This window comes from Lagopus leucura, unplaced genomic scaffold, assembly GCF_019238085.1.
Source record: "Lagopus leucura isolate 7727_CA_CO unplaced genomic scaffold, USGS_WTPT01 Super-Scaffold_100047, whole genome shotgun sequence".
Classification (NCBI taxonomy): Eukaryota; Metazoa; Chordata; class Aves; order Galliformes; family Phasianidae; genus Lagopus; species Lagopus leucura.
This window is the reverse complement of record NW_024962293.1, coordinates 570356-594903: the sequence shown is the minus strand read 5'-3', so window position 1 is coordinate 594903 and position 24548 is coordinate 570356. Positions and strand designations below refer to the sequence as shown.

The window sequence follows — 24548 nt, the reverse complement described above, 5'->3', positions numbered from 1 at the left end:
GATGGGAGTGAAGTAACACAAGAAATACAGTTCTGGTCATACCCAGCACATCCCTGTGAAACCAAACAGATGAGAAACCATGATCACCAAGCTGAAGACCTGTTTTGGTTTCATTTATTATCGATCTCTAGTTTCAGAGGTATCGGCACTGGTGGAAAATGTAGAATTTGTTACTGCTAGGCCCCAATGAAAGCAACTCTGTTCTGTCAGCTCTGATGCTGTGTGGCTGGCTGGTGCATGAAGGAATTCTTTAAACACCTGTAAAACAAATGTGTTTTTTATTCAGGAGAAGTAATTAATCTGTCTTCCTTTAGGAAGAAGATGGACTTCGGATGAGAAAGGCACCCCAGACGAACAACCCAATATCTGCTTCTGCAGCTGTTGTCAAGGATGAAGGGCACAGCTCCAGACTACTTGCTTTGGTGGTTTTGTTCTTTGTCATTGGTGTAATTATAGGAAAAATAGCCTTGTAGAGGCAGCATGCTGGAAATTGTAAATTGGTTTGATGGTTCTGCCATATCATTGGATTAAATTTATTCATAACAGTGTTTAAAAAAAAAAAAATTAATGTATGACATCTCACAGGTCTTGCCTTTAAATTACCCCTGCACAAATATTATGTAACATAATCTAGAAAGTTTAAAATGTACAATGAGGGAATGAATGAAAGAATATTCTTCAGTGATGAAGGGGGAAGAAAATCATGATTTAACACTACAATGGAATATTGTATATGTCATTTTAAACATTCTTAGTCCCTGGTACATGTTGCTGGATGACCTCTTTTTAAAAAAAAAAAAAAGAAAAAAAAAAAAAAAAAAAAGGAAAAATAGAAAAAACAAAAGATTCTTCCACTGCTGGAGCTGGCCCTATTGGATGTTTGGAGCTGGGTTAGGCAGGAGGTGTTGATAACTTCTGTAAAATATGTTAACCCACCATTCTGCTCATAAATTTAACAGTTTTTCTGTCAGTGTCTTCAACTCTGTGCAAGTTACCAATTTCTTGACACTTAAATGAATAGTGAGAAGCTGGAAAGAGTTGTATGTGGCAGTGCTGAATGTGCCAGGCATCATGAAGAGGCGTGTATGGACCGGTGTGGCGCTAGTTGGGAGTAGAAGTCAATGCCTTGTTCTTATGGAGGGACCAAGCTGCATTGCTATTGGTTCATTTAGTTGAATTAAAATGTTATTCAGAGATGTTTAATGCATATTTAACTTATTTAATGTATTTCATCTCATGTTTCCTTCCTGTCACAAAACTGACTAATGCTTTATGGTATGAAAAGGCACCTGTTCTAAAGCCAGTGACTAGAACTAAAAATCTGCTGCTGTAGTGATGCAAGATTCTTCTGCCTCCTGTAGTTTTGGGCACTACGCAATTGTTGGGAGTTTTGATCATCTGAGCATTGGGAAAACAGTGGTCAGGAAACTGTTTTTGTATGTAAATAAGTCTATCTAGGGGAGAAAATATTAGTAGTAAACTAGTCCTATGCCGTAAAAAGACCAATCCTGTTTGACGATGTAGCATCTAAAAAAAGAAAAAAAAAAAAAAAAAGAAGAAGAAAAAAAGAAATTAAATAAAGCCCCCAAATTAATGTTTCTTTTGTTACTGTTGTCATGCTCTGATAGTTTTGGCGGGGAGGGAGCAGCATTATCTGTCAACTTAGCTTGTTTCTAGCATAAGGAAACCGGTGGCCGTGTTTCAGGAGGACTTTGCCCTGCCTCATTTTAAAATCCTTGTGAGCAGCCCCACTCTGGGCGTCCTTTACCAGGGTGCTGTGTGTTGTTCACAGGAGCCGTGCTGATGCTGAGGTGCTGCAGAACTTCACATTTCTCAGTTTAGTTGGATTCGTTGGTTAAGATGCTTACTAACATATTGAACGTGAAGCAAAGGTAATTTTGTTTATTTTCTTACAAAACTCAGAAACTCCACGTGCTGTAACGTGTTGGGCCTCAGTAGATGAAGTAGCTTCTGAGCAAGTGAGCCCTTGTATAATGTTAGATCCTATGCCCAGAAACAATTGCTGACAAAGTTTTTGTAGCACCATTCAAGGTTAAGAAACATCTTCAGAACGTGGCTTCTTCCATTCCTTTTTTGCTCCTAGGATTCCTTGGGAAGGGTGTTTGGGCAGCTGCTGCCTGCTGTGCTGTTCTCCATCATTGCCTTTGGTATTTGTTCCATTTGTTTCTCAAGTGCAAAAAAGTGAAACTTCATGTGAGATTTAACAAGAAAATGGCTTTGGGGGGATGAAAAACTGTTTGGTGTTTTCCCCTTAGGAGCACAGCTCTGGAAGTAGCGACAGAAAGGAGAGGGTTGTTACTTCAAAATGTTACTGCCTGCTTGTCTGCTTAGGATGGAAGGACAAAGAGCTGAAGTGTGGCTGCAGCGCTGTGCCAGGAGAGCAGAGCACAGAGGTCAGTGTGACAGAGTGGGCTGAGGGATGAGACAGAGGAGCAGAGGAGTGCAGACTTCTACAGAAGCAGTTGAGAGGGCCTTTTCAGAAACATGAGTTGTAAATAATGGAAAAAAAGGTAATTGTTGGCTTTAAAGAATGTGTCTGAGACATTTCTTCACTGAAGGGAGGCTGAGTTACCCGGTGTCTTTAAGAGGCTGTGTATACCTTGTTTTCACTAGAAATGTTATTGGAGGAGCTGAAATCCTAATTTGCTTCACAGTATATAGCATTAGCTTTGAGAGCCCTAAAAAACAGCCTCAAAAAGTATTAAAAAAAAAAAAAAAAGCAACCAAAAAACCAACCTTTTCAGGGCAGAGAATCGAAGCTTTACGCTGATCATCTCTTGTGAGTGTGTCTGTTAGAGCACTCCAGGCAGCTGTTCCATATGGCTGGCAATCACTGCTGGCACAGCAGCTTTGAATGAAGCAGAAAGTCACAGAACCACAGAACGTCCATCCTCCTTGCACTGTTCCACAGCCACGCTGATGGTTTGGAACTTCCAGTCATTGTGAGCAAGTTTGTCTTTGTGGTTTGCACTCAGGTTTATAAAGAAGTCCCACAAAGAAGAGTTCTGTGTGCTGCTCAATGCCTTACAAAGGCACGGTGAGAGATGTGCAGGACTGAGCAAGCTGAGGGTGTACCCATAAAGCTGCAGTCTGCAGGAGGGGCAGACCCACACCTCCAGCCCTAATCAGGACTCTTAAATTAACTTTGTATCTTTGGCAGCTTTAACAAGTAATAATCGAGGTCTTTCCTAACAGTTTTTGTTGACAGCCTAGACAGTAGCTTTGCTTTTGCTGGACTTAAATGACTGCTGAGTAGAATCCTTGTTACCTGCCCTTTAGCCAGACCCTTCTTTCATATGCAACAGAAAGAACAGTGAAGGTATTTTTTCTTGCAGTTCCTAAAGGCCAGTCTGTGGAAATGCTGCAAAAATAATCCAGCTTTTATAAACCGTCCTTTAGATGCTGCTGCTGGGAGAGCTTTTGTTTGGTGTTACAAGGGGTGGATATTCTGGAGGGCATTGTGTATCTTAGGCATGAAGTGTAGAGCTCATGGATAACACTATCATCTGGTGTCCTCCCACAGCAGCAGCTGCTAGGAAACTGTAGTTGATACAGGGTAGTAGAAAGCAAGTTATTACTTATTGTCCTTACTGCTCTGTTCAGATACGTTCACTGTTAGTTTTTCTAAGAGCCAGCAGAGGCTGCTTTGGCAGTGCTCTCCTTGTGGAGCTCTGGCACTGCTGTCTGCGCAATTTGGGTGCCTCTGCAAACAGTTCTAAAACATCTCAGAGCCGAAGCGTGCTGAGGAGTGAATGAGAAAACCATTTCTGCTCTTTTCACTTGGCTGCTCCCATCTTACAGCACCGTTCCGTGTGTGAGCGATGGCGTCCCTGTGCGCTGCAGCTGTGCGGTGTGAATGCACAGCAGTGGTGTGTGCAGGCCAGGCACCCAGTGCTGGTTCTTGTCAAGTAGCCGAGGGCCCAGTTAAGTTAATACTACATATGTAATGCTGAGAGGGACTGATGTATCATAATGTAATTTTCTAAAAATACAGGATTGTAATGGCTTGGTGATGGTATTCTGTGTTACTTCTTTTCTGCTGAAATGCTGTTAGTGGGATAAAGCTGGAAATTCACTTTACAAATTGCTAGACTTTCTTCTCACCAATAAACCGTAAAGGGTTTCTAGTTGCTGCACTTGTGAACTTGCAATTCTTATTATAACCTTGACTTAGCAGTCAGTATACTTACATGGTGATGTGGTACAAAAGGGCTCTCTAATGTCATGGTGTTTGACACTGCACTCACCAAATGCAAGAAGCTCTCTGTGTCATCCCTCTTAAAAAAAAGTGTTGTTTTCATCGTTTGATTGGAACACCTCCTTCATTCATAGGTGCAGTAGTGACCTGTGGAATTCTGAGCTCTTCACGCTGTCCTTACTTTGCTTTACATTATGTCCCATCATGTCGTATCTCACATTCTGTTTTCTATCTAAAGCAACTGAGGAAAAGCACAACCAAAGAGCCCTCTGTTTGCAATGGATGAGCACATAGGAGCAGCCCTCTGGATCTCGTGTGCTGTGCAGCAGTACCATGAGCAGCATGAAGCAGCTCAGAGTTGCTTTTCAGTTCTGTTTGCAAACGGGTCAGCACCCATTGCTCAGATCCTCAAGTGAGCAGGTTGAGAAAGGACAGGTGGTGAGTTGCAGTGTGCACATCTGTGTGTGCAGGGTTTCTTTGTGTGTTGTTATTATTCAGAAACAAATACGAAAAAAGGTGACTGTGTAGGACTGGGATTAGTTACATGCCATACCTGGATGTTACTCTTCTTTGTAATTTCTAGCATTTCTACAAGTCTGATTTACTGATGAGGAAATACATAGATCAGTGTGTGGGCATTTCAGAAAGAAAAGTGACTACTGAGCGAGGCTGCCTGCTCCTGCGGGCTGAAATCTTCTGCAGGTTCGCTCCATTAAGAGCTGACAATGGGCTGCAGTGCTGCTGTGAGCCATCAGAGGCAGTTAGACAAACAGAGGGGTTTGTTGTTCAAGCAGGGCAGTGCAGATCCTTTGCCCACATCCGCCAGCGATTTCTGTGTTACCCCCACTGCCTCGTGCTCTGAATCACTTTGCTGATGGCTGTCAGTGCTGAAGGGACACAGCATTGCACTGCTGCCTCTTGTTTGGATGAGCTTCCGAGGACAAAGTAGTTGTGTTTCTGCTACTCAAATCTGCTTATCTATGAAATTTGTTTTATCGATTGATTTTTTTTTTTAGTTTATTTTTTTTTACTGGATAAATGTAGGCTTTTCATTGAAACAACACAAGTGAGAGCTGTTCAGAAGCCTCTTCCATGAAACATTCTGATATGCATTTTTACTTCATTATAACTATCATTGGCTCTGCTGTTCCCGTGGCTTCATTTCCTTTTACAGAACTGCTTTCACATTTTTACCTTGGAGAGCACAAGTTTGACAACTGTCCTAAGCTCCCACAGAGATGTTTTCCCCCTGGTCCAGGCCCAGGTTTGTCCTGAAGCATCTGCATGAATCTCTCCAGTCTGTGAGTAAAGAAACAAGGCTGCATTCCCCTGAAGCAGATTTTGAACCTTGGATCTTTCTCCTATAATGTGTCATTGGAGAAGGGCCTTTTCCAGATGGCAAAGCAAAAGAAGATAAGAAAACAAATGAATTAAGGGATTAATTGAACCTGCGTATTACAAGTTGACATCATACATCTGGCTTTTCGGTTTATATTTCTCCATTGGTACACTTCATTCTCATTTAATAAGTTCCTAATTCTGTGACTTTTTTTCATGCTTCTGAAGTGCCTACAAAGAGCTGAGGAGCAGCCTGCAGGGAAGTGCTGTCCCCAGTTTTGCCATACTTTCTTTTTTTTAATCAATTTTTTTTTTTCTTCAATGGAGAAACTCGCAAGACCAGAAGAGCCTTCTGAACTCCCTCTTGTTTGGGTTGGCACAACTCCCACGTGTAATTATCCATACACAGCTACTTTCAGAAGGACTTTATTAAGGCCATACAAAGTCAGGAGCTGGGAGATGACAGAGCTGAGCTGCGGGTTTGGCTGCTTGGAGGGAGTGAGAGGTGGCTCTGATGCCCAGTGCAGCACTGGGCTGTGGCTGACCAGGGGGTGTCCAGCAACAGCACAGCCTGGCTCTGCATCAGCTTAAGTCTCTTAAGATCTGTATAATGTGGTTTTTGAAACGTCACCTGAATCAATGTGGCACAACACGGAACCCACCCGTATGTCAGGGCCGACTGCTGTGTGCTGTGGGGCTGCAGGTGGAGCAGCAGCTGCTGTGTTTCACTGCCGTGCTGATCAGTTTGCTCCTGGTGTCCGGGTGCAGTCAGCCATCTCCTTTCTGTCCCCTGCTGCCTCAGTGCAGTGTGCTCATAGTCAATAGGAGGCTTTTAGATTCAGTGTGGATCAGTTATCAGATCGTAATGATTTATCCAGAAGTGTTTTAAAACTTTCTGCTTTGTCTCAGTTTTGGGGGCAAATTAGAAAACATGGTGAGGCATTTTAAACACGGGCAAAGGGTGGATCAGTGCAAGAAGTTTGTTCCTGCTAATGGAACTGTTGAACAGATCTGACCAAGGCTGAGTTGGCAGCTGTACATCAATGTGCTGCCCCAGGAGCAGAGCATCACAGGCCGTGCATCTGAGTAATGATGGGGCTGGATGTGTGAGACTTATGCTCAGACGCAGTGCAGGAAGCAACTGAGTGTATGCAGAATGCTTGAAGTGTGCTGCTTTTTTTTTTCTTCTGTTTTTGGAGGTAATACTTTTCATCATTTTAACTACATTAGAAGTTCAGAGCAAGGCTTTGGAGACACGTATGGCTGTGTCACTGCCTTCCAGCTGGTACAAACAGCCCTCAGCTTGCTTTTTCTTCACAGCTACAGCAGGAAGGCACGTGTGTGCTTCAGAGCCAAACAGAGTTCAGTAGTCAGATGCTTGTTAATGTCCTTGATTTTAATACAGTGTTAGGCATGAAGGTATTTGCTTTTGTCCTGGTTGTGCTGGCTGAGGAGAAAGGAATTGGAGCACAAGGAGTTGGTGCTCCCTGGGGGGATCCCCCCTGCATTCAGGTGAGGGAACCTACGTGGTGCTTCCAAAGGGCACAGCTCAGCAAATTCAGCATTAAATCTGCTGGTGAAGAAGAAATTAGATGGCAAGCAGAATTAGAACTGGCAGTTTTCTATGAGAAAGGTAGGAAATGGCCCAACCTCAACAGTTTGGCAATTAAGGAAGAGAACAACTTTGGCAAAAAGCCCATCCTATTTCAGTGATGAATGAGGGGGAAAATAGATGTAATATAAAACAAGAAAAAGGGAAACTGACAGCAGTCAACACGAAGGATAAGAGTTATGAAGTGTAGAAAATTAATAAGGAAAGCAATAGCCAAAGGAAAAGAAAAATGAATGGGCTCGAGTGCTTGGGGGGAGGAGGGGGGTGAAGAGCTGAGGTACCGAGGAAATCTTGGCAGGAGATAAGGGTTGTTTCTGGATGCAGGTGGTGAAACTGCTGGTGACGAGCTAGGAGAACTGCAGAGCTGATGTCATTCATTAGCAGTGCTTAACATTCAAAGTTAACATCTTCAAATTCAGCCTATAAAACTTCTGTCAGTACTTGTAAGGGAGATGTCTGGGGCCATCTCTGCTGATGAGGGTGGCATGCAGCATGGGGTGACCGGGTATGTGCTTGCTTAGCTGGTCAGCCCTGGGAAAGGGATGAAAAAGGAGATGAACACTAACGGAGGAGCATCGTGTAAGTCACTTATTTCATCCTGTCTTTATTTCTCTTTTTTCTTTGGGATTAATGTGGGTTGGGTGTAGCTGGGCCCCCAGCAAAGCCTGGCGTTCTGTGAAAATGGCACATTTCAGAAGTGGTCCTTGCAAGAGAACCGCAGTGAAACAGGGATGCTCACAGGAGGCTTCTGCAGGGATCTGATACAATTCAGTGCTTCCAAATCACCGGTGAAAATATACCTAAAATCACCACTGAGAGAAACAGTAACACGATGAACATCTCTGTGCTCAGAGTCAGAGAATGAGAGCTGCACCTGTGCTCCCAGTGCAGTCCCAGGGTGAAAAACTGACAAAGGTCACCTTGTTTTGAATTATCCCTGGCAGTGATTGTATTTCTGTATGTCTCAGCTATGAGACGGGCATTTTTGATGCAATTTGGATATTTGCACGTTGAGAGAGAAGCTGGATAATTGGGATAGATGCAAAAAGAGATTCAAAACTTACTAAATTGCTAGCAGAGTGTGAAAGGCCATAGAGGGAGAGAGAAAACTGGTTGGCTGAGTTTATCTGAGAATGTCTTGATGACAGTGCACGACTACCTTCACGCACAGAAAATAGCAAACACCACTCTCTCTTTGATCTTAGCAAAATGAGCAAAACAAGACTCACTGTCAGATTGGAAAAGAGGCACAAATTCTTGAGAGAATAACTGTATAATTTAGAAATGTTTCTCCCAAAACTGTGAAAAGAACAATAAAAGTTGCAATGTTTATGCAGATAGCATTTTCATGGCTTCTTTTCCTTCCCAAAGTGTGAAGTGCTGCAGAGCTGAGCTGTGCTGAGCACCACGGCTGCTGCGGGGGAGCTGGGGGTCTTTCTCCAGTTTTGAGTACCATAACCTCCTACACTGCATTAATTGGTGATGGCAAACAGCACTGCTATGGAAAAAATTGCATGCAGCTTCCAAGAGAGGCAGTGCTGCTATGCCTCAATCATACACTGCACCTTCCCGGGGTGTCCCAAGATGACCAAAGCCCTGTTCCTCACGGTGCACTTCAGTTCTTCAAATGTTTGCCCACACATCTCCATGCAGCAGCAAGCAACAAAGCACAACAAGCTTTGGACACGAAGGGAGGCGCTGTGCCTGCTGAGCTGAACCCTGGAGCAGCCTCCACTGATGGCATTGAAGGCAGACGAGCCGAGTTTGGCCACTGTGCACATCAGAGATGTGGCTGCTTACGCGGGCCTGGCACATGTGAACATGCTGACAACATCTGTGTCACAACTGTATGCATTTAATAAGCATCTCATCTGAATTATTAATGTACAGTTCCCCCCAAAAAGTACTTTGATGCTATAAAACCCATAAATTATTTAAGTACAAGCTGCAAGTTTGTAAAAACAGCATTAAGAAGTAGCTATTGCATAGATGGTTTAACAAAAATATCCCTTGTAAGATATATAGGCTTATTTGGAGGGGATTTAGCTACTGGGAAGAGGTCTTCCCCAGGTATGTTATATGCTTCTTGGCTGCAGCAAAGGGAATGTAATTTCTTACTCTCTCCTCCTTGCCAGCAGAGCTCTGGACAGTCTGACAGTGCTGCTCAGACTCGTCTCCTCAGCGCATTGTTCACTGCAGGCAGATTTATAAACCATCTTCAAGTGAACGGGGCTGGCAGTGACAGTCCAACTGATACGACAGCTGGATTAACAGCCAGTGCACTTAGAAGAGGAGACAGTGAAAATATACGGCCTGAGAAGACCTCAGTGATCTTTGCTCACTGCCTGTGAGTGGGAGCTGCGGTTGGCAGTGCCAAAATAGTGCAGCAAGGATGCAGTGTCTGCAGCTACAGAATGCTGGGAGTTGGCACCGCTATGCACAGGAGCCTCTTCTATTTACTGTAGCTTTTCTTATGATGAGTCGGGCATCGCTGTCTGTCAGGTGATGCTCTGGGGTTGCTGCTCTGCATCTCCACATGTATGTACATGTGAAAACTGCAGAAAACATGTATAAACTGAGAGGCATCGTTAGCTGTGTCCTTAGTGAGAGCACTTGCTGACACTGTATCTGGTGCTGATGGACACCGCAGATCAAATTTGCACAAACAGCAATAAGGACTGTGGCGGAGGGAGCTTAACCTCAAAAAAACTCAGCAGCTGACACTCTGGATGTTTGAATTACATCTGAACTAAGCCCTTGATTAAATCTTAGCAGTGCCAGAAGCTCAAAGCATCAGTTGCAACTGATGCTCTTTTTCCCCTCATTGCTGAAGTACTGATTGCAACGTGCAGTGCATCCATGTCACTACATTACATTGGTATGCAAAGACGAGGGGAGATGAGGCAACAAAGCCATCAGGCAGTACGTGGTCAGGCACATCTTCTTGGCTTCATTCAGCGTTCTTTGTTTTTTGCCTTCTTTTTTTTTCTTTTGAAGTGTTTCCAAGTCTAAGTAAAACTGGTTCCAGATGTGCTCAGTTAGAAGTTACAAAAATCATATTAGCACCAAGACTATCTGGGTTCTGTGCTGTACCTGAATAGAGAGTTAGTCCCATCTTAGCACCTGCATTGCTATCAACAGTAAGAGGGCCACAGGCAGAGGTTTCAGTTCTTCACTGCCATTAGCACCCTCTTTCCCCACATGTTTCAGACTATAGTAGCTAGGGAACTCCTCTGATGCACCCGCGCACTGAACCAGGGGCGCCTGGTAGGACGTGGGCCGTTTGTCGGGGCGGTCAGGGCTGGATCCATCCGTGGGCCTCTCACCAACATACAGCAGGCTGCGCTCCTTGGGGTCGTGCTCTGTTCTGAAGAGCTCATACTCCGTGTGGGGCAGCCTGATGCCCAAAGCCAAGCAGCCGTTGGTTGGCGTTATATCCTGCTCCACGCCGGCACTCCAGGAGCTTGCGAGCCCGCAGCTCCCCGGTTCGGAGGAGTTCAGCATCATCACCGTCACCTGATCCATGGGCGTCACCCGTGCTTGTGTGACTTTGAAAGCCAGCTCTGTGCCCCCTTTCACCTTAGAGGAGGGGACGCCCTGGGTGTAACGCCCAGATGCGTAAATGGTGAAAGTGGGCTGCTTGCAGAGTGGGTCGGAGTAGTGGTAGTAGTAGCCCTGCCAGGTGTGGTTGCTGCCGTGGAAGATGAAGTACCGAGTGAGGAAGAGCACGGCAGGGCGCACCTCGCAGCGGGTGCTCACCCAGCTGCCGCTCAGCTGCACTGGCAGCTCAACCTGGGCAGGCAGGATGGGCGGGTGGTGCTCGTCAGCTCTGTAGATAGCGCCGCAGGCCGGGCAGGGATGCATGTGGTGCTGCAGGAGACAGAAAAATTTCATGTCAATCGATAGGACCAAAAAAACCCTTCTCACAATATTTAAAAACCCCACACTCCCACTCCCACACCAGCACGTTCGACTGCAACAAACTCAATCCAAGACACCCCGGTAGGTTAAGTGTGATGAGGAGCTCTGTGCCGTCCTGAGCTGAGGCTTCGCACGCAGCAGTGGAGCTGGACAAGGCCAAGAGCTGCTGCAGCCCCGCGCCTCCGCCGTCCTTTGTCAAACGCCAGAGGGTTTGGGGCAGCCTGGAACACTTTCTGGCACTCCGTGCATCACAACTGCTTTACTTTTCATTAAGCAGGGCTGGAATGTTGTATCGTTTTCCAGAACACGAGCTAATCTTTGCTGAACCACTGCATGCAGCAAGGTTAAATAACTCAGTAGTTAACTGGAGAGGGGGTAATTTACATGCGAGTTGATTGGAGCCTACTGTAATTTAGTCATTTTCAGTTTGTTTTACTGCTACTGTCACATTAATGAGTGCTGACAGTACACAGTACATTATGGCTAAATAATCCCAGAAGTTGGCAAATGTATCTGCTCTCCTCAGACAGGAAATTCTTTGATAATGAAAGGTAATTTGGGAGAATGGGTTTCTTTAAAAGAAGTATAAATTTAAGGGAAAAAGAGTGATATTTTCATCAAGAGGGTTAAAAAATAATTCCTAGCATAGCTCTGCTGCTCTCACTAGCACAGGCAAAGGAATATGAGTCCAGTGACAAAAAAAAAAGAAAAAATAAAGGCTGTTCCCAATGAACTGATCACTATGGACACGAAGCCAACTGTCGCACTCCCTCAGCCTTCTCACTGCCATGTGAAGAATTCTTAATGTATGGCAGCTTCTAATGACCGCCAAGTGGTGACATCATGCGCGGGTGCATTGGAGAGCTGTGAGCTGATTAATTACAGTGCTGTACTCGGAGAGTGGATTTCAGTATCTTTAAGTTTGGGTTTAAATTAACTTTTAGAAGTGTTTATATTTACCATCTGGTTTTGCTCATATATATGAGTTTGGCCCAAGATAACACAGTTTTAACCAATTTGGGAAGGTTACTTTGGAGGAAGGGGGGTGCTGCTCTGTGGTTTTCTTTTTCCAAGCTCAGCTGCTGTCATCTGGGGCATGGGGAAATGCTGCCCCCCACAATCTGCACCCAAAAGAATTTTTTTGTTGTTAACTCAGTTCCATCTGGCAAAATGCAGAGAGGTTTTCCCCCCCATCTCACTGCTCAGTCATTTCTGAATGGATCAGACATGATTCAGATGAAAATGTGCTTTCCTGGAGATAAAGCAACCTGCTGCAACATCTGAAACAAAACAAGAAGCAAGCAGGGCTCCTGTTCAGCTCTATTTCTGTCACAGAGAACGCTTGGTTTCAGTGTAATAGCATTTCTCAGAGCAACTTCCTCCTCTAATGGCATTACACAGAGCAGCAGCAGTTTAATGGCAGACATTGGCTTCCTTGCTCCTCTGAAACTGAAGGACATAACAGAGAGGGATGGGAGGCAAACAGCAGAGTGGGCAGCAGCGTGCAGCCCGAAGCCTTCACTGCCCGTGGGGCAGGAAGCCGGGAAACTGCATTTCCGAGGAGAACGCAGAGCCAAAGAAAAGCCATTAACTGCAGCCCCATGCCAAGGCAGCCCACTCCAGCAACCAGGAAGGGATGGGGGAACCTCCATCTCCTCCTGGGGTCTGTGGGGCTCAACGTGCAGGCAGTCGGTGTGTTCACAGCACAAAACCAAGGAGCGCTTTGCGAAGCCCACGGGCTGGGCGCCCGCACTTACCACAGCACTCTGCAGCGGACGCTGGTAGCCCGTCGGGCGGTAGTGCAGCCGCTCCGGCCAGTCCGTATGGATGTCTCCCAGGTACAGCTCCTCCACCAGGCTGCTGCCGCTCTGCTGCGGCCCCGGCAGGGGCTGGTGGTGCGTCTCCACCCGCAGCAGGCTCAGCTCGTGCATGGCGAAGCCCAGAGCCGCGGTGCAGTCACGCTCGGTTTTGGCGCTCAGCAGTTCGTAGAGCGCTCCGGGGCTCCAGGCGCGGCCCGGGGGCAGGAAACCGCCGCAGCCCTCGCCCGAGCTTCGGTCGATGCGGGAGGCCGCCTCCCGCATGGCCTTCTGGCTGTGGAAAACGATGCCCACCTTGTGCAGGTGGTAGTCGGCCTCGGTGGCCCCGCGGGTGATCCACGAGGCCTGGCGCAGCCGCAGCTTGCCTTTGATGACCAGCGAGTAGGAGGGCTCGCGGCAGGACGGGTCCCAGTAGTAGAACTGGAAGGCCTTGAAGAGGCGGTTGGCGTAGAAAAGGTAGGAGCGGGTGAGGAACTCCGGCCCCGGCCGCACCTCACACCTGGGGACAGAGGCAGCGCTGAGCGCCGGTAACGGCAACGGGCGCCTTGTGGGGAGCGGGGCTGAGGCCGGGGGAACGCGGGGCACGGGGGGCAGAGGGGCGGGAGGGGCAGATTTCGAGGTCTTCTTTAAGAGCCGCTGCCAAACGCGACGGTGGCGGTCACCGGGTGCGACGTGACGCTTTGTACCCACCGGGAAAACGGGATGGAGGGGCTGTGGAGCCCGCTCTGCCCAGTGGAGGAGGGAGGCTGAGGGGTCGGGTCGGGGTGGGCTGCAGTTCCCGCTGCCCGCGGGGCCTTTCTTACCCGGTGGAGACCCAATGGCCCTCCAGGCGGGGCGGGAGCCGCGCCTCGATCCTGGCGCCGTCCTGCAGGTGGCGGAGCTGCTGCCGGCACCGTGGCTCCCAGCGCAGCGAGCGCTCCGCGACCGCGTGCACTGCGGGGAGAAGGCGGGGAGGCGGTCAGTACACACACATATACACACACATATACATACACACACTCACATACACACGATACACACACGCGCGGAGCCCCCGCTGTTGCCGGCTCCCAGCTCCAGTACCTGAAGCCCATCGCTCGGTCCGTCGGCGCAGCCCTTTGTTCCCGCTCTCTCCGAAGCCGCTGCGGCAGCGCAAACCGATACAGAACTACGGCATGGGAACGGCGGCCCGCCTGTCGCCCTCCATAAGGACAGCACTTCTGTCACTTACCTCATTTCCCATAACAGCGGATGTTATTGGCTATGGGAATGTGTGAGCACGCGGTTAAATGCTGCAGACCTTTGCCTGCACGCACATAAATGCATATTCCTGTGCGTTATTCACTCTTAGGCAAACTCCCGCTGCCCTCCAGATGAGTTTGCCTCAGGAAGGAAGGCGAGATTTGCCTCTTTGAAACGAAGGCCCAGCAAAGCTGCCACATCCCTGCTGCTGTTCCTGCACCACTCCTGCCCGTCCCGCAGCCCGGCCAGCCATGGAACTTCAGACTGATGCACAAATTCGGTCACTTCTCTACAGGGGGAAGGTTTTACACATTGCAGGAACAGCGCCTTCAAAATGTGTGCAGATGTTAACACACAGACCCTGGAATGACCACAGGGAATAAGCGCACGGCACACAAAGCCCCATCCGAGCAGGGGAGCGTTAACAAGCAGCCGACCAACCCAAAGGCACTGAAAGCACTGCGGATGTTCTGTTACCTCACCACGCGCTGCAGTGCAGGAACTGCCTGGAAAGATGCTTTATTGGTGCTGAGGGGTCTTCCTGGAGCAGACTCGCAATTGTTCTGTTTTAATCATCTGTAAAGGGCCTGACAGGGTGAGCAGGGATAGCCTGCTCCTTCTCAATTGCTTGCACTGCATTGTGCTTCCTAAAAATCAGTTCCTGCGAGCCCTCACATGAAAAGACAAACCTGAATGACAAAGCCCTGGCTGCTGGTTAAGTTTGCAGCCTGGTACCACCGTGGTTCTGCTCTCTCACCCACTGCTGCCAGAGCTGTGCTCTGAGGAGCCCCACTCCTGCTGCTTTCTCACTCAGCAGCAGAATAGCCAAGCTCCAGCTGCCCATCCTAGCACCAGGCCTAACTGCTGGCAAAGCTGTTGGAGATCTTTCAGTTAAAGGACAATCCAGAGTGAACCACACTTAAAGCATATTAAATAATTATCTTAGAGAAAACTGTAAACTACACAAATAGCTGTATTTGGCTTAGAGGTAACAGATCATATGGGCCAAATTTGCTCCTGCTTACAACCACAGAAGGGCTCTGGAGGTGTCAGTGCAGTCTATAGTTATACCGAAATAACAGCAGTGAATACAGCCCCGTGCTGAACTTGCTAACTGCTGTGTGTGTGTTTATTGCGGCAGAAGCCTCAGTGTTTGACTGAACCCTTACTGCTGCTTTTGGCAGAGACACGAAAAGTCTGCATTATTTGAGAGCACAGACACTGTGGCAACATGATCACAAGATTTTGACACATTCAATAGGAAAGGGAATTTTTATAATCAGGATCAAACTGCATGGGGGGAAAAAAAAAAAAGTGAGAGAGGAAAAGTAAAAATAAAAAAACCTCCAGAATGTAAATATTTGACATGATGGGAATTCCTTGGGATTTTATCTTACTTAACTGTACACAAGACTCCAAGCTGAATGCATCCTCAAACCAAAAGCTACTGGATTGTATCCAAATTTTGTGGCTGCTTTTCTCTCTCAAATACTCCAGCCCAGCCCCACCAGATCCAAACAGTGTGTTTTAACTTGGAAAAGTTCAATTCCAGACCTAAAATCTGTAGTTAGGCCACATTTTGATTGCAAGAGCAGCATAAAGTGGCTGTCACTCATGTGTCACTCGTGTGTCACTCATGTGTCACTCGTGTCACTCTGTTACTCAGCCCCTGGGGACGCACATCAGCACAGCTCCTGTCTCCATCTTAAGAGAGACACAAGCTGACTGCTTCATAGAGTTCTTGGGCAAGGGGTGGGGGGGAAGGAATTAATGACAATTCATCTTCAAGACAAAAATACTCATTCATAGGAAAATCTAAAAAAAATCTCCAACTGTGATCTCTTCCATTCTCTCGTTATCCTGTCTGTCTGTATTGATTAACCACAAGCGTTTCCAGAGAGCTCCTCAGTGCAGCAGCTAGACAAAACAGGATCTTTTTCCAGCTTTCTGGTGCGTGCTGCATCCAAAGCACTGGCCCAAGGTCTCCAGGCAAGAGGGCTGCACAAGTACTCAGGCAATTAGGAACGCCAGGCTGATCCCTGGAACCAGCAGAAACTGGGCCGAGTCTTGAGACAACTGCAGTAGCAAATACTAATCAACTGTTCCATACTCTCATTTGTATAAGCAACTTGTAGAAAAAATCAGACCCACAGCATCAAATGATAGAAAGGCAGAACTGGAAATTCCTACGCAAAGTAAATTCTTGGTAAAATTAGGACGAAAGATTCCTAGGCAATGGCCAAGCCTGAAATGAGAACCTGCCACAGGAGCTGTGCTACAGAAGTACTCTTTGCTGCAGATTCAGATCCATTTCTCCATTTTGAAGGAAAAAAAATACCATCCAGGAGAGAAATACTGCAATATGCTCTGTTGGAAACAAACCTTGTTTGTGTTTCTCCATGCAGATTGACTTTGGAAAAAAGTTGAGTCACACATCTATTCCTTTATAAATGGAGGAGAAAATGCATACGTTAGAGTTTGCACCAAATTAGTTACTGAAGATGAACTCTTCTCCAGAGCTAGATTGTTTAATCTGTTATGTTATTGCCTCCTATGGCCAGAATTTATTATTTCCAGTTGTAAATCTAATGTTTCAGTTAGTCACCCATTCACAGGCATAAGATCAGTGCCTGAAGTCATGGAGAATTTCAGATTTCTTCACTTAGAGATGACCTAAAGCCTTTGATATTTTCTGAGGAATGTTCAGACTGGAATGAAATGGGTGATAAGAAACTTATCAATATATTCTGCTTAAGTAAATCATACTTATCCACACAGATTTCATTAACAGAGCAAAACAGTGTTTCCTTAGCATTTTTCTGTTCTGAGAGCATGCAGAATGGATTTTGGGATAGCCACTAAAGGAATAAGCATTTTTTCAAAAGCAAAGATGTCTGTATTGAGCAGATCAATTTCTTTTGCATTTGTGTGGAGATTAAGTCAGCAGTGCTTTCTATTCACTCAGAATAAGGCATTCCCAAGAGAACAACTCTGTGGGAAGAGATATATTTTATTTTATGATATTATAAAGTTGTAAAACTTAAATATAACCCAGTGGGGGTGGAGCAGTGTATCACTGCACAACTTTGCATTTTGCCTACATTCAATCTGAACCCAGTTTTGGACAGGACTTAAGCATATGCTTAAGTCTAATTGGTTTCAGTGAAACTTAAGCACGAGTTCCGAATTAAGCCAGTTCATGAGCATTTTTCCTGATTAGTAATGCCTCCCTGAATTGAAGCCAGAATGTGGTCAAGTGGTTGAGGGACGATGCCAGTGCTTTCACTGGAGTTCTGTTTGGCTTCTGGAAAAGTATTTCTATTATTCATCCCTTATTTTTCAGCAAAATGGGCATATATAGAGCTGTTTCACTAGACTGATGCTCAGCCTGTGCTACTTGCAAAATGCTTTGAATTCACCAGATGTTTCTTTGTGTTCTTTGAAGAGTGGCACAATAAACATATTGGATATGTTAGCTATCACTGCAGAGCACCCCCTTGTGCAGTACAGAACATGACCACATGCGACGTTCTGCAGATCTTAAGAGGGAACTCAGCTCACTCTAAAGTCCCAAGCAGCTCAGGGTTTTGGAGAAGAACTTTTTGAAACATAAATTCACCACATAACTTTAAGCACACTGGAAAACAAGTTCAGACACTCTACCCTGTCTTCTGTGGCTGTGATCATTGTCTGATTTGTCTCACATCCACAATTAAAATAGTGGAGCACTTGTGGTGAGCTGTCTAGAGGTTTTTAAGGCACTAGAGAAGTAAATATTTTGCTCTTGGAATCATGGAACCATTTATTTCTCCTGTAAGTGTCATGTCCAGGGGTAGATGACAAGACAAATGGAACTTGTAGGAGGGAAAGAGAGAAGGGAGAAGATATTCTCTCCTGCATGTCAAAGATCTTCTTCAGTATAAACTATATTTAAATAAAAAGGCTCTTAAAACTGCTCTCTCTGGCTGTTTACACTGAAGAAAACCAGACCTGACACTGTAAATAGGATTGCAGGGCTCGATCCCACTTTCATTGGAGTCATAAATAGGAAAGATCCCATGACTGTAACAACACAGCATCAGGACCTTATTCAGAAAGTGCCCTTCCCCATAAACTGGCATGAATACTCCACTGAAAGAATACAGGAGTACAAAGGAGAAATGGGGTATGACACGTTCTCTCCCCAGATGGAGCAAACAAAGCAGGGCCCACCGCAGCTGGCATAGAGGACTATGGCAGCATGAGACATAAAAGCTCTGGCAGCAGATGTGAGTACACTTTCCCAAGAGATCTCCTGCAGTTACTGTCGGTCACGATGCCACACTTTTCAGTTCCAGCAGAGCCCTTCCTGCCCTGCGCTCACTGCCCTAATAGGCATGAGCCCCGCTGCCCCACGCCACTTCTCCCTCCTTCCTTGCTCTCAGATGGCATCAGGCAGCCTCAGGAAGAGGAGACTCGTGCTCTTCCTCCCCTAGACCAGCCAGCGTCAAAAGACTCGGTCAAAAACAGCTGAGCAGCACCACATGGCCCCCACAGGCAGCAGCGGCCTGCATGCAGCCAAGAGCCTGCCTGCTGCCAGCACTGTGCCAACCCGAGCCAGGGGAACCAACAGCCAGAGCACCGAGGGTTATGAGCAGAGGTGTGAGCTAATGGGATAACTGCTACGTGCCTTCTTTTTTGGCTTTGGTAAATCACCAAAAAAACATGTTATTTCAGACAGCATGAACGCACTGTGACCTGTGCAGTCTTGAGCAGTACTGCCACAGGTGTCTGACACAGAGAAATGTAGAAGGAAAAGGCAAAGAACACTGAAGGATGAAAGGAAATGCTTCAACTTTTTCTTCCTTGAACACTGATGAGAACTTTAGTTTGGTTTTGGTGAGATCCCAGTGAGACACCTGGATGACAGATGGGTGAGAGCAGCTGGAGAATGAAAAGCAAACCAGCTCAGCCCCATGCTGAACAATACCCAGGGGTAAAGCCACGACTCAGTTAAACTCTAACCAGAATTCAATTCTAACCAAATGGGAAATAGGACATCTATCTTCCTGAAGTTAGGCGAGATAAAAACTTAACAGAGAATACAGCGCATGGTTTTGAAAGTAATGGCATACCATCATTTTGAATCTGTGGCACATCCATGGAGTTTTGGCAATACCCTCCAACCCCTGCACAGACACTTTACCAGTGGCTATTGTGGCTGCTTTTAATAGTGATGGCTAAGCATATTTTCTCCCAGAGTGCTTTGAAGAGTGGAACTGGCAACCAGGCAATGGCTTGGCTATAAAATGCCAACCTCATTTTAAACATCTAAATCACTCACATGGACCATAAGCACAGAGAGGACCACCCACCACATAATATTAACATAAATATAGCATTCCCCCCAAGCAAAATGAGCAACTGGAACTGGCGGGAGCTGAGAGCAGAACAACAGAAAACGATTAGGGGGTGGGAGAGATTGAGTTACGAAGCAAGAATTAAAAGAGCAGAGCACATGCAGCCTGGCTGAGTGACAACTGGAGAGAGATGGACATGATAACAGCCTATAAATATTCACAAAGCATAAACACCAAGGAAGGGAAGGAATTCCTTACAGCGAATAAAGAGGTTCTGTTGGGATTGAATGAAGAGTGAAAAAAATGTGCCTTGTATATCAGTGGGAACTTCTTGAGGCACAATCTAGTAGGCAGCACAAGTCCACTTGCTTGGCAGGATTTTGAAGGACTGAACAAAGCTTTAGTACAGCAGGGAATAACCCGCTCTTGGCAGGGAGCTGGCGGGATGCTGAGAGTGGCCTTTCAGTCTCCCACTGCCATGGAGCACTCCCGGTCCTCAGCTCCCACGGGAGACAGCTGCTCTCCTGTGTAAGTTCATTGTTCACCCTCCTCCTCATCAAGATCGCCTCGGTGGGTTCAGAAATTCGTGCCAGAGGCACCAAGGCATTTAGGCACATAAAGATATAAACAACTCCAGTAGGTTCTAATTGCTGGACACAGCTGGGAATCCCAGTATGTCCCTGCAACTCACTGTTGGAAGCCTAAGTCCAGGAAATTAGATTATAAACCCTCTAAAGCAAGAGCGATCCTTTTGTTCTCTCCTTATGTAGCACCTAACACAATAGGAGTCTTGGCATTGCAGCAAGGATACTGTTTGTAGTAATAAAAACGGGATCTAATGGGATCTAATAGTCTGGGGCTACTTGGCCCACGCAAAGCACGAGGATGAGGAAGGCATTCAAAAGCACTCATAACAGAGGGTATTCTCAGAAAAAAACGTTCTGCACATAGGTGGTAAACTGATACATGTTCCACACCAGAACTACGCACGCATTTAACAAAGAATCACAAGTGACCACAGAAAAAGCTTACTTGTTCAGCTGAAGCAGAGAATTATAGTTACTTCTAACATGTGTTTTGGGGTCTGGGTGTGGTTTCTAGATAGCTTGAAATTTCAGTCTACTGTTTTGCCTGTCAAAATCAGCCAAGTTTTGATGTGTTCCAGCTCCCCTAAACACAGCCGACAGATGCTGAAATCAAAGTTGACATTCAACCTACACACTGTATAATCCAATAACAGGACTTGTGCTACTCACAGTTAACAAAATGTAGGACTTTTTTCACAGCAAAACAAACAAGGAAAACTGAGTTGCTCTCTGAAAAATCTCTGAAAAGCTTTATGAAGTCTAATTATGATTTTGTATTAACAGGTCAGAAGAGATACTTAAAAGCCATAATCTGCCAGTGTCCAGCACCTGTGGCTTCAGTAAGAGAGATGACCCAGGTAAATGCATTTCTCTCAGTGGGAAGCTGGGTGTATAAGCTGATCCCAGAGTACAGGGGCAAAAGCTCTTTGATGCAGACAAGACCAAAATGTCGTATGTTTGACAGTGCTTCATATTAGTGTAGAAGAAACCAGAAGTTTTCCAGTGATTGATCAAATGGTTGCACTCAAGTTTAAAGCTTTAATTTATGGGCTAGACTCAAGTAAACTTCTTTGAACACTCAGTGCTGAAGTTTCTCCTGTTGATTTATGTACCAGCACAGCAACTGTAAGACAAGAGACGTTACTGAACTGATGCAACTGTCTCTAACAAGGCCATGGGAGCTGAGCTTCATTTGCAGCATTCCCAGGTTCAGTTCAATTCAAATCATGATGATTTTGATGAAAATGAGAAAACATCAGCATGAAAGATCTTATTATCACACCATCACAGTGCTAAAGCTAATGATAGATTTCAACCCTTTTATCACTTAACAATCTGGAGTCTTGGAATTTCAAACAGATTTTTTTTTTCCTAATACACAGAAATAGAACTTTCCCAATTTCACTCTTTACAGCATGAGACTGTCAAACTCTCTAAAGGGAAAAAAAATCCCAACAGATTGCAGATTACTAACCTCTCAGATGTTACACAATTTGAGCAGGGTAGAGAGGGGGAGCAGTCATATGAATCATGTTTTCAGTTTCTGGCAGCAATCTTAGCCTACAGAAAATAGGGTTACACTTTCAAATTCCCACTTTCTCACCGTCAGTTTCGTGGTAATATTGTATCTGAGATGCTCTGTCTTAAAATGATGAAATTAGGAATTCTCTGTTTTCATGGCTTTGTCCTCCTCAAGAAACAGGTAAGAAAACCAAAGGAACTGGCTGAGAGTGTTGTGTAGGTGCTTCCTAATTTTGATTTTAGCGGTGATTGTATCTCATCCATGAAAGCGTTGTTTTTGCAGATGACATATGCTGTGTATGCTGGGGAAACACAGGATCCCACTGAAAGCAGAATCTCTTTCCAAACTTTGTTCTGCCAGATGCAGCCTCCCCTAGCATTGGATTCCAGCTTTGGTTTTCTTCATAGCAATTTCTGGCTTTTGAAAATCTCCTTACTCAACAATTTGTGCTTGTGGGGAAAATATAGAAACCACACGATATTTTTTTTCACTTATGCTTTTTTCACATCTCAGCCTTGTTTTTATCTATATCCACATACTTTGAACATGGCTAAGCTATAATTATGGAAGAACAAATAGAGTCAAATCACACAACCCAGCATAATACATTAGTTGTTGATTTTTTGGCCAACTCGAGAACTGGAGAAGAAAAAAAATGCCAACTTGAAAAAATTAAATTAGTAAAGTAAATATTGCCCAAATCAAACACTTGAACCAAAGACAATGATGTTAATTTAACAGTGGATATATACATGTAAGCACACGTCTGTATTTAATTCAGTGCTACTGTGTAGAGGATTCTCTTCCTATTCTTACAACTGAATGCAACTGCTGATGTTATCTTACCCCAACAAGTCATTTTCTAACCTGAAAATATACTCTGAAAGTGTTAAAACCATACAGGAGAAGCTACACATGAAAAATATCGGTGTCGTGTTATTGGAATGTAGACTTTAATGAAAGTTTAGGTAAAAACTTAGTAAGTCTCTTGGGACATTTCTAAGAATGAGTGATTCTTTGCTGGAAGAAACTGTAAACTCAGGTCCAGTTACCTAACTAAAGCATTTTTTCAACTAATTATGCACTGGTGTCATGCTGATGTTCATTTCATGCAAAATTCCCAATGCCAGTCTCACACACACTGAAATCCCTGGCGAACCTTGCTTTGGTTTTAATGAGCTCTGGATCCAACTTAGCTATTTAAACACATCTTTTAGGATCCAACCTCTGTTCTTACTGAAATTGGTGGAAATTCTGTCACTGACATCAGATGGAAAAGCACTGGATTTTAATTTGATTGGACTAAAATTGCAGGACAATCTAGGAAAGCAGTATTCTAATTAGAGTTACATGAGTAACCTTACATAATGCAGTATAGCAGATCTCTGCGCAGCGCAACTGGAGCTAATGAAATCTCTAGAGGCAGAATATGTATTTCTCAACCTGTGGAATCTTACATCTGGGGAACCGTGTCTGACAAAGATCCCAGATAAGGGAACAGACAAGTAACCCTATGGTACCATACAGTACCAAGCTTTGAGACTTTCTGTAGTCTGGTCCATTACTCTCAGTGCAAATAATTTCCAACAGCTGTCACTACACAACTCCTCTGCAATGGTCACTAAGTGGAGCCCAGAGTTTCACAGGCAGTCAGTGTGATTGATATTTGGCTGCCCACAGATTCAGATGAGCAAACTAAGTGGCAGAAAAGAATGGAAGAAAAGGAAACCCAGCTTCTACACAGGGGCATGGGGGTCCGGTCCCCCCTTCCTTTCACCTGTTTGGGGGCACGCAGCTCCAACCAGGGGTCTCCCAAACATTTCCCAGGGCAACATCCGTGTGAGGATGGGGAAGCCTTCCCCGGGTTCTGCCCTCTGTCACCATCAGAAATCATTTTGCCTTTTTCACCGCTCTGTTGTCTTTGTTCTCCCACACGATCTCTTCAGCCAGAACCTTTACTTCTGAAACAGCTCCAAGAACTGTGGGGTGGTTAAGCGAAGCCCTTTTTGAAAGGCGGCTGCAAAGACGCAGCCTGTGCCGCCCGGAGGGTTCCCACAGCCGAGTGCCGGGGGGAGACGGCTTCTGCAGCGCTCCTTTACCGGGCAGGTGCCGGAGATCTGAAAACCCCCCGGCACGGAACCACCCCCGGGCCGCAGCGGAGCGGGCAACGGGGCAGCGCCAGGCTCCTTCGTGCTGTGCAGCGGGGCACCCCGTGCTGCAGCTCGTCCCTCCTCGCGGCTTCCTCGCGGGGCTCCCTGCCACCGGTGGGGATGGAGGCGGCGAGCAGCTCCCCGCCGCCCTCTCCCACCCCCCGCCGCTCTGAGAGATGCCACCTACCTACGAGCAGCCCGGCGAGCCACCAGCACCGGACCATGGTGGACGATGCTCTGCTTCCTCGGCGGGAGGAGCGCGACCGCCGCCGGTGCCCGCGGAGCTCAGCGGGGCGCAGCGCGCGGCGGTGCGGCCATGGGACGTTCCGGTGCCCGCGGCTCGGGACCGCGGCTGCAGCTCGGGGCCGGCTCGGGAGCAGTCACAAGCTTTCGAAGAGGAGTTAAAAAAAAAAAAAAATATTTATAAAAAAAAAAAAAAAAAAAAGCAACCTATCCCGCCTACGCTGTGAAGTGCGTCCCCCCCGACTGCTGATAGCTTTAATGGAGTTTGGCAGCCACAGGTTCAAGTTGCCAGAAGAGGTGGAGACTCCGCCGCCCGCGCCCCACACGCGGCCGCGCATCGCACACGCGGAGGAGCGCTGCTCCGTCGCGGCGCCTCCGGGCGGGATCCCCGCGAGCGAGAGCCCCCCGGGCCGCGCCTCAGCCCCTCGGCGGGCATCGCGCCCACCTGACTGAGGGCCGCACCGGGCGCAGGAACAGTCGCTCTCCTCAGCGCGGCGCTCCGGGGCTCATCCCGCGCAGCCTGGAGGCCGCCGTGCGATACGGCCCCTCAGGGACATCAGGCCTCGGTTCTCTTCACCT

At 46.4% G+C, this 24548-nt stretch overlaps 2 protein-coding genes across 2 annotated transcripts in view; one reads left to right on the top strand and one right to left on the bottom strand.

The window, feature by feature from the left end:
- Positions 1–8507, top strand: part of VAPB (VAMP associated protein B and C) — a 34328-nt gene extending 25821 nt beyond the window's left edge. The window contains exon 6 of the mRNA XM_042884984.1: positions 315–8507. Within this exon, the coding sequence (XP_042740918.1) occupies positions 315–473 (159 nt within the window). The 3' untranslated portion in view covers positions 474–8507. The remainder of the gene's footprint in view (positions 1–314) is intronic.
- On the bottom strand, positions 5968–23989 carry APCDD1L (APC down-regulated 1 like). Its single transcript, XM_042884983.1, has 4 exons — positions 23914–23989; positions 13711–13840; positions 12848–13406; positions 5968–11039 (listed from the first exon to the last, which is right to left on the bottom strand). The coding sequence occupies exons 1-4, from the start codon at positions 23948–23950 to the stop codon at positions 10275–10277; spliced, it is 1491 nt and encodes a 496-aa protein (XP_042740917.1). The 5' UTR covers positions 23951–23989; the 3' UTR covers positions 5968–10274.
- Between the last annotated feature and the right edge of the window lie 559 nt (positions 23990–24548).

What these genes read in the sequence shown, in the direction of transcription:
- APCDD1L (XM_042884983.1), bottom strand. Translation starts at nt 23,950, where the DNA reads ATGGTCCGGTGCTGGTGGCTCGCCGGGCTGCTCGTAG. An exon ending in GCTCGCCGGGCTGCTCGTAG is followed by an intron (nt 13,841 to 23,913) that starts GTAGGTGGCATC and finishes TTCTCCCCGCAG; the next exon opens with TGCACGCGGTCGCGGAGCGC. An exon ending in GTCCGCTGCAGAGTGCTGTG is followed by an intron (nt 11,040 to 12,847) that starts GTAAGTGCGGGC and finishes TGTCTCCTGCAG; the next exon opens with CACCACATGCATCCCTGCCC.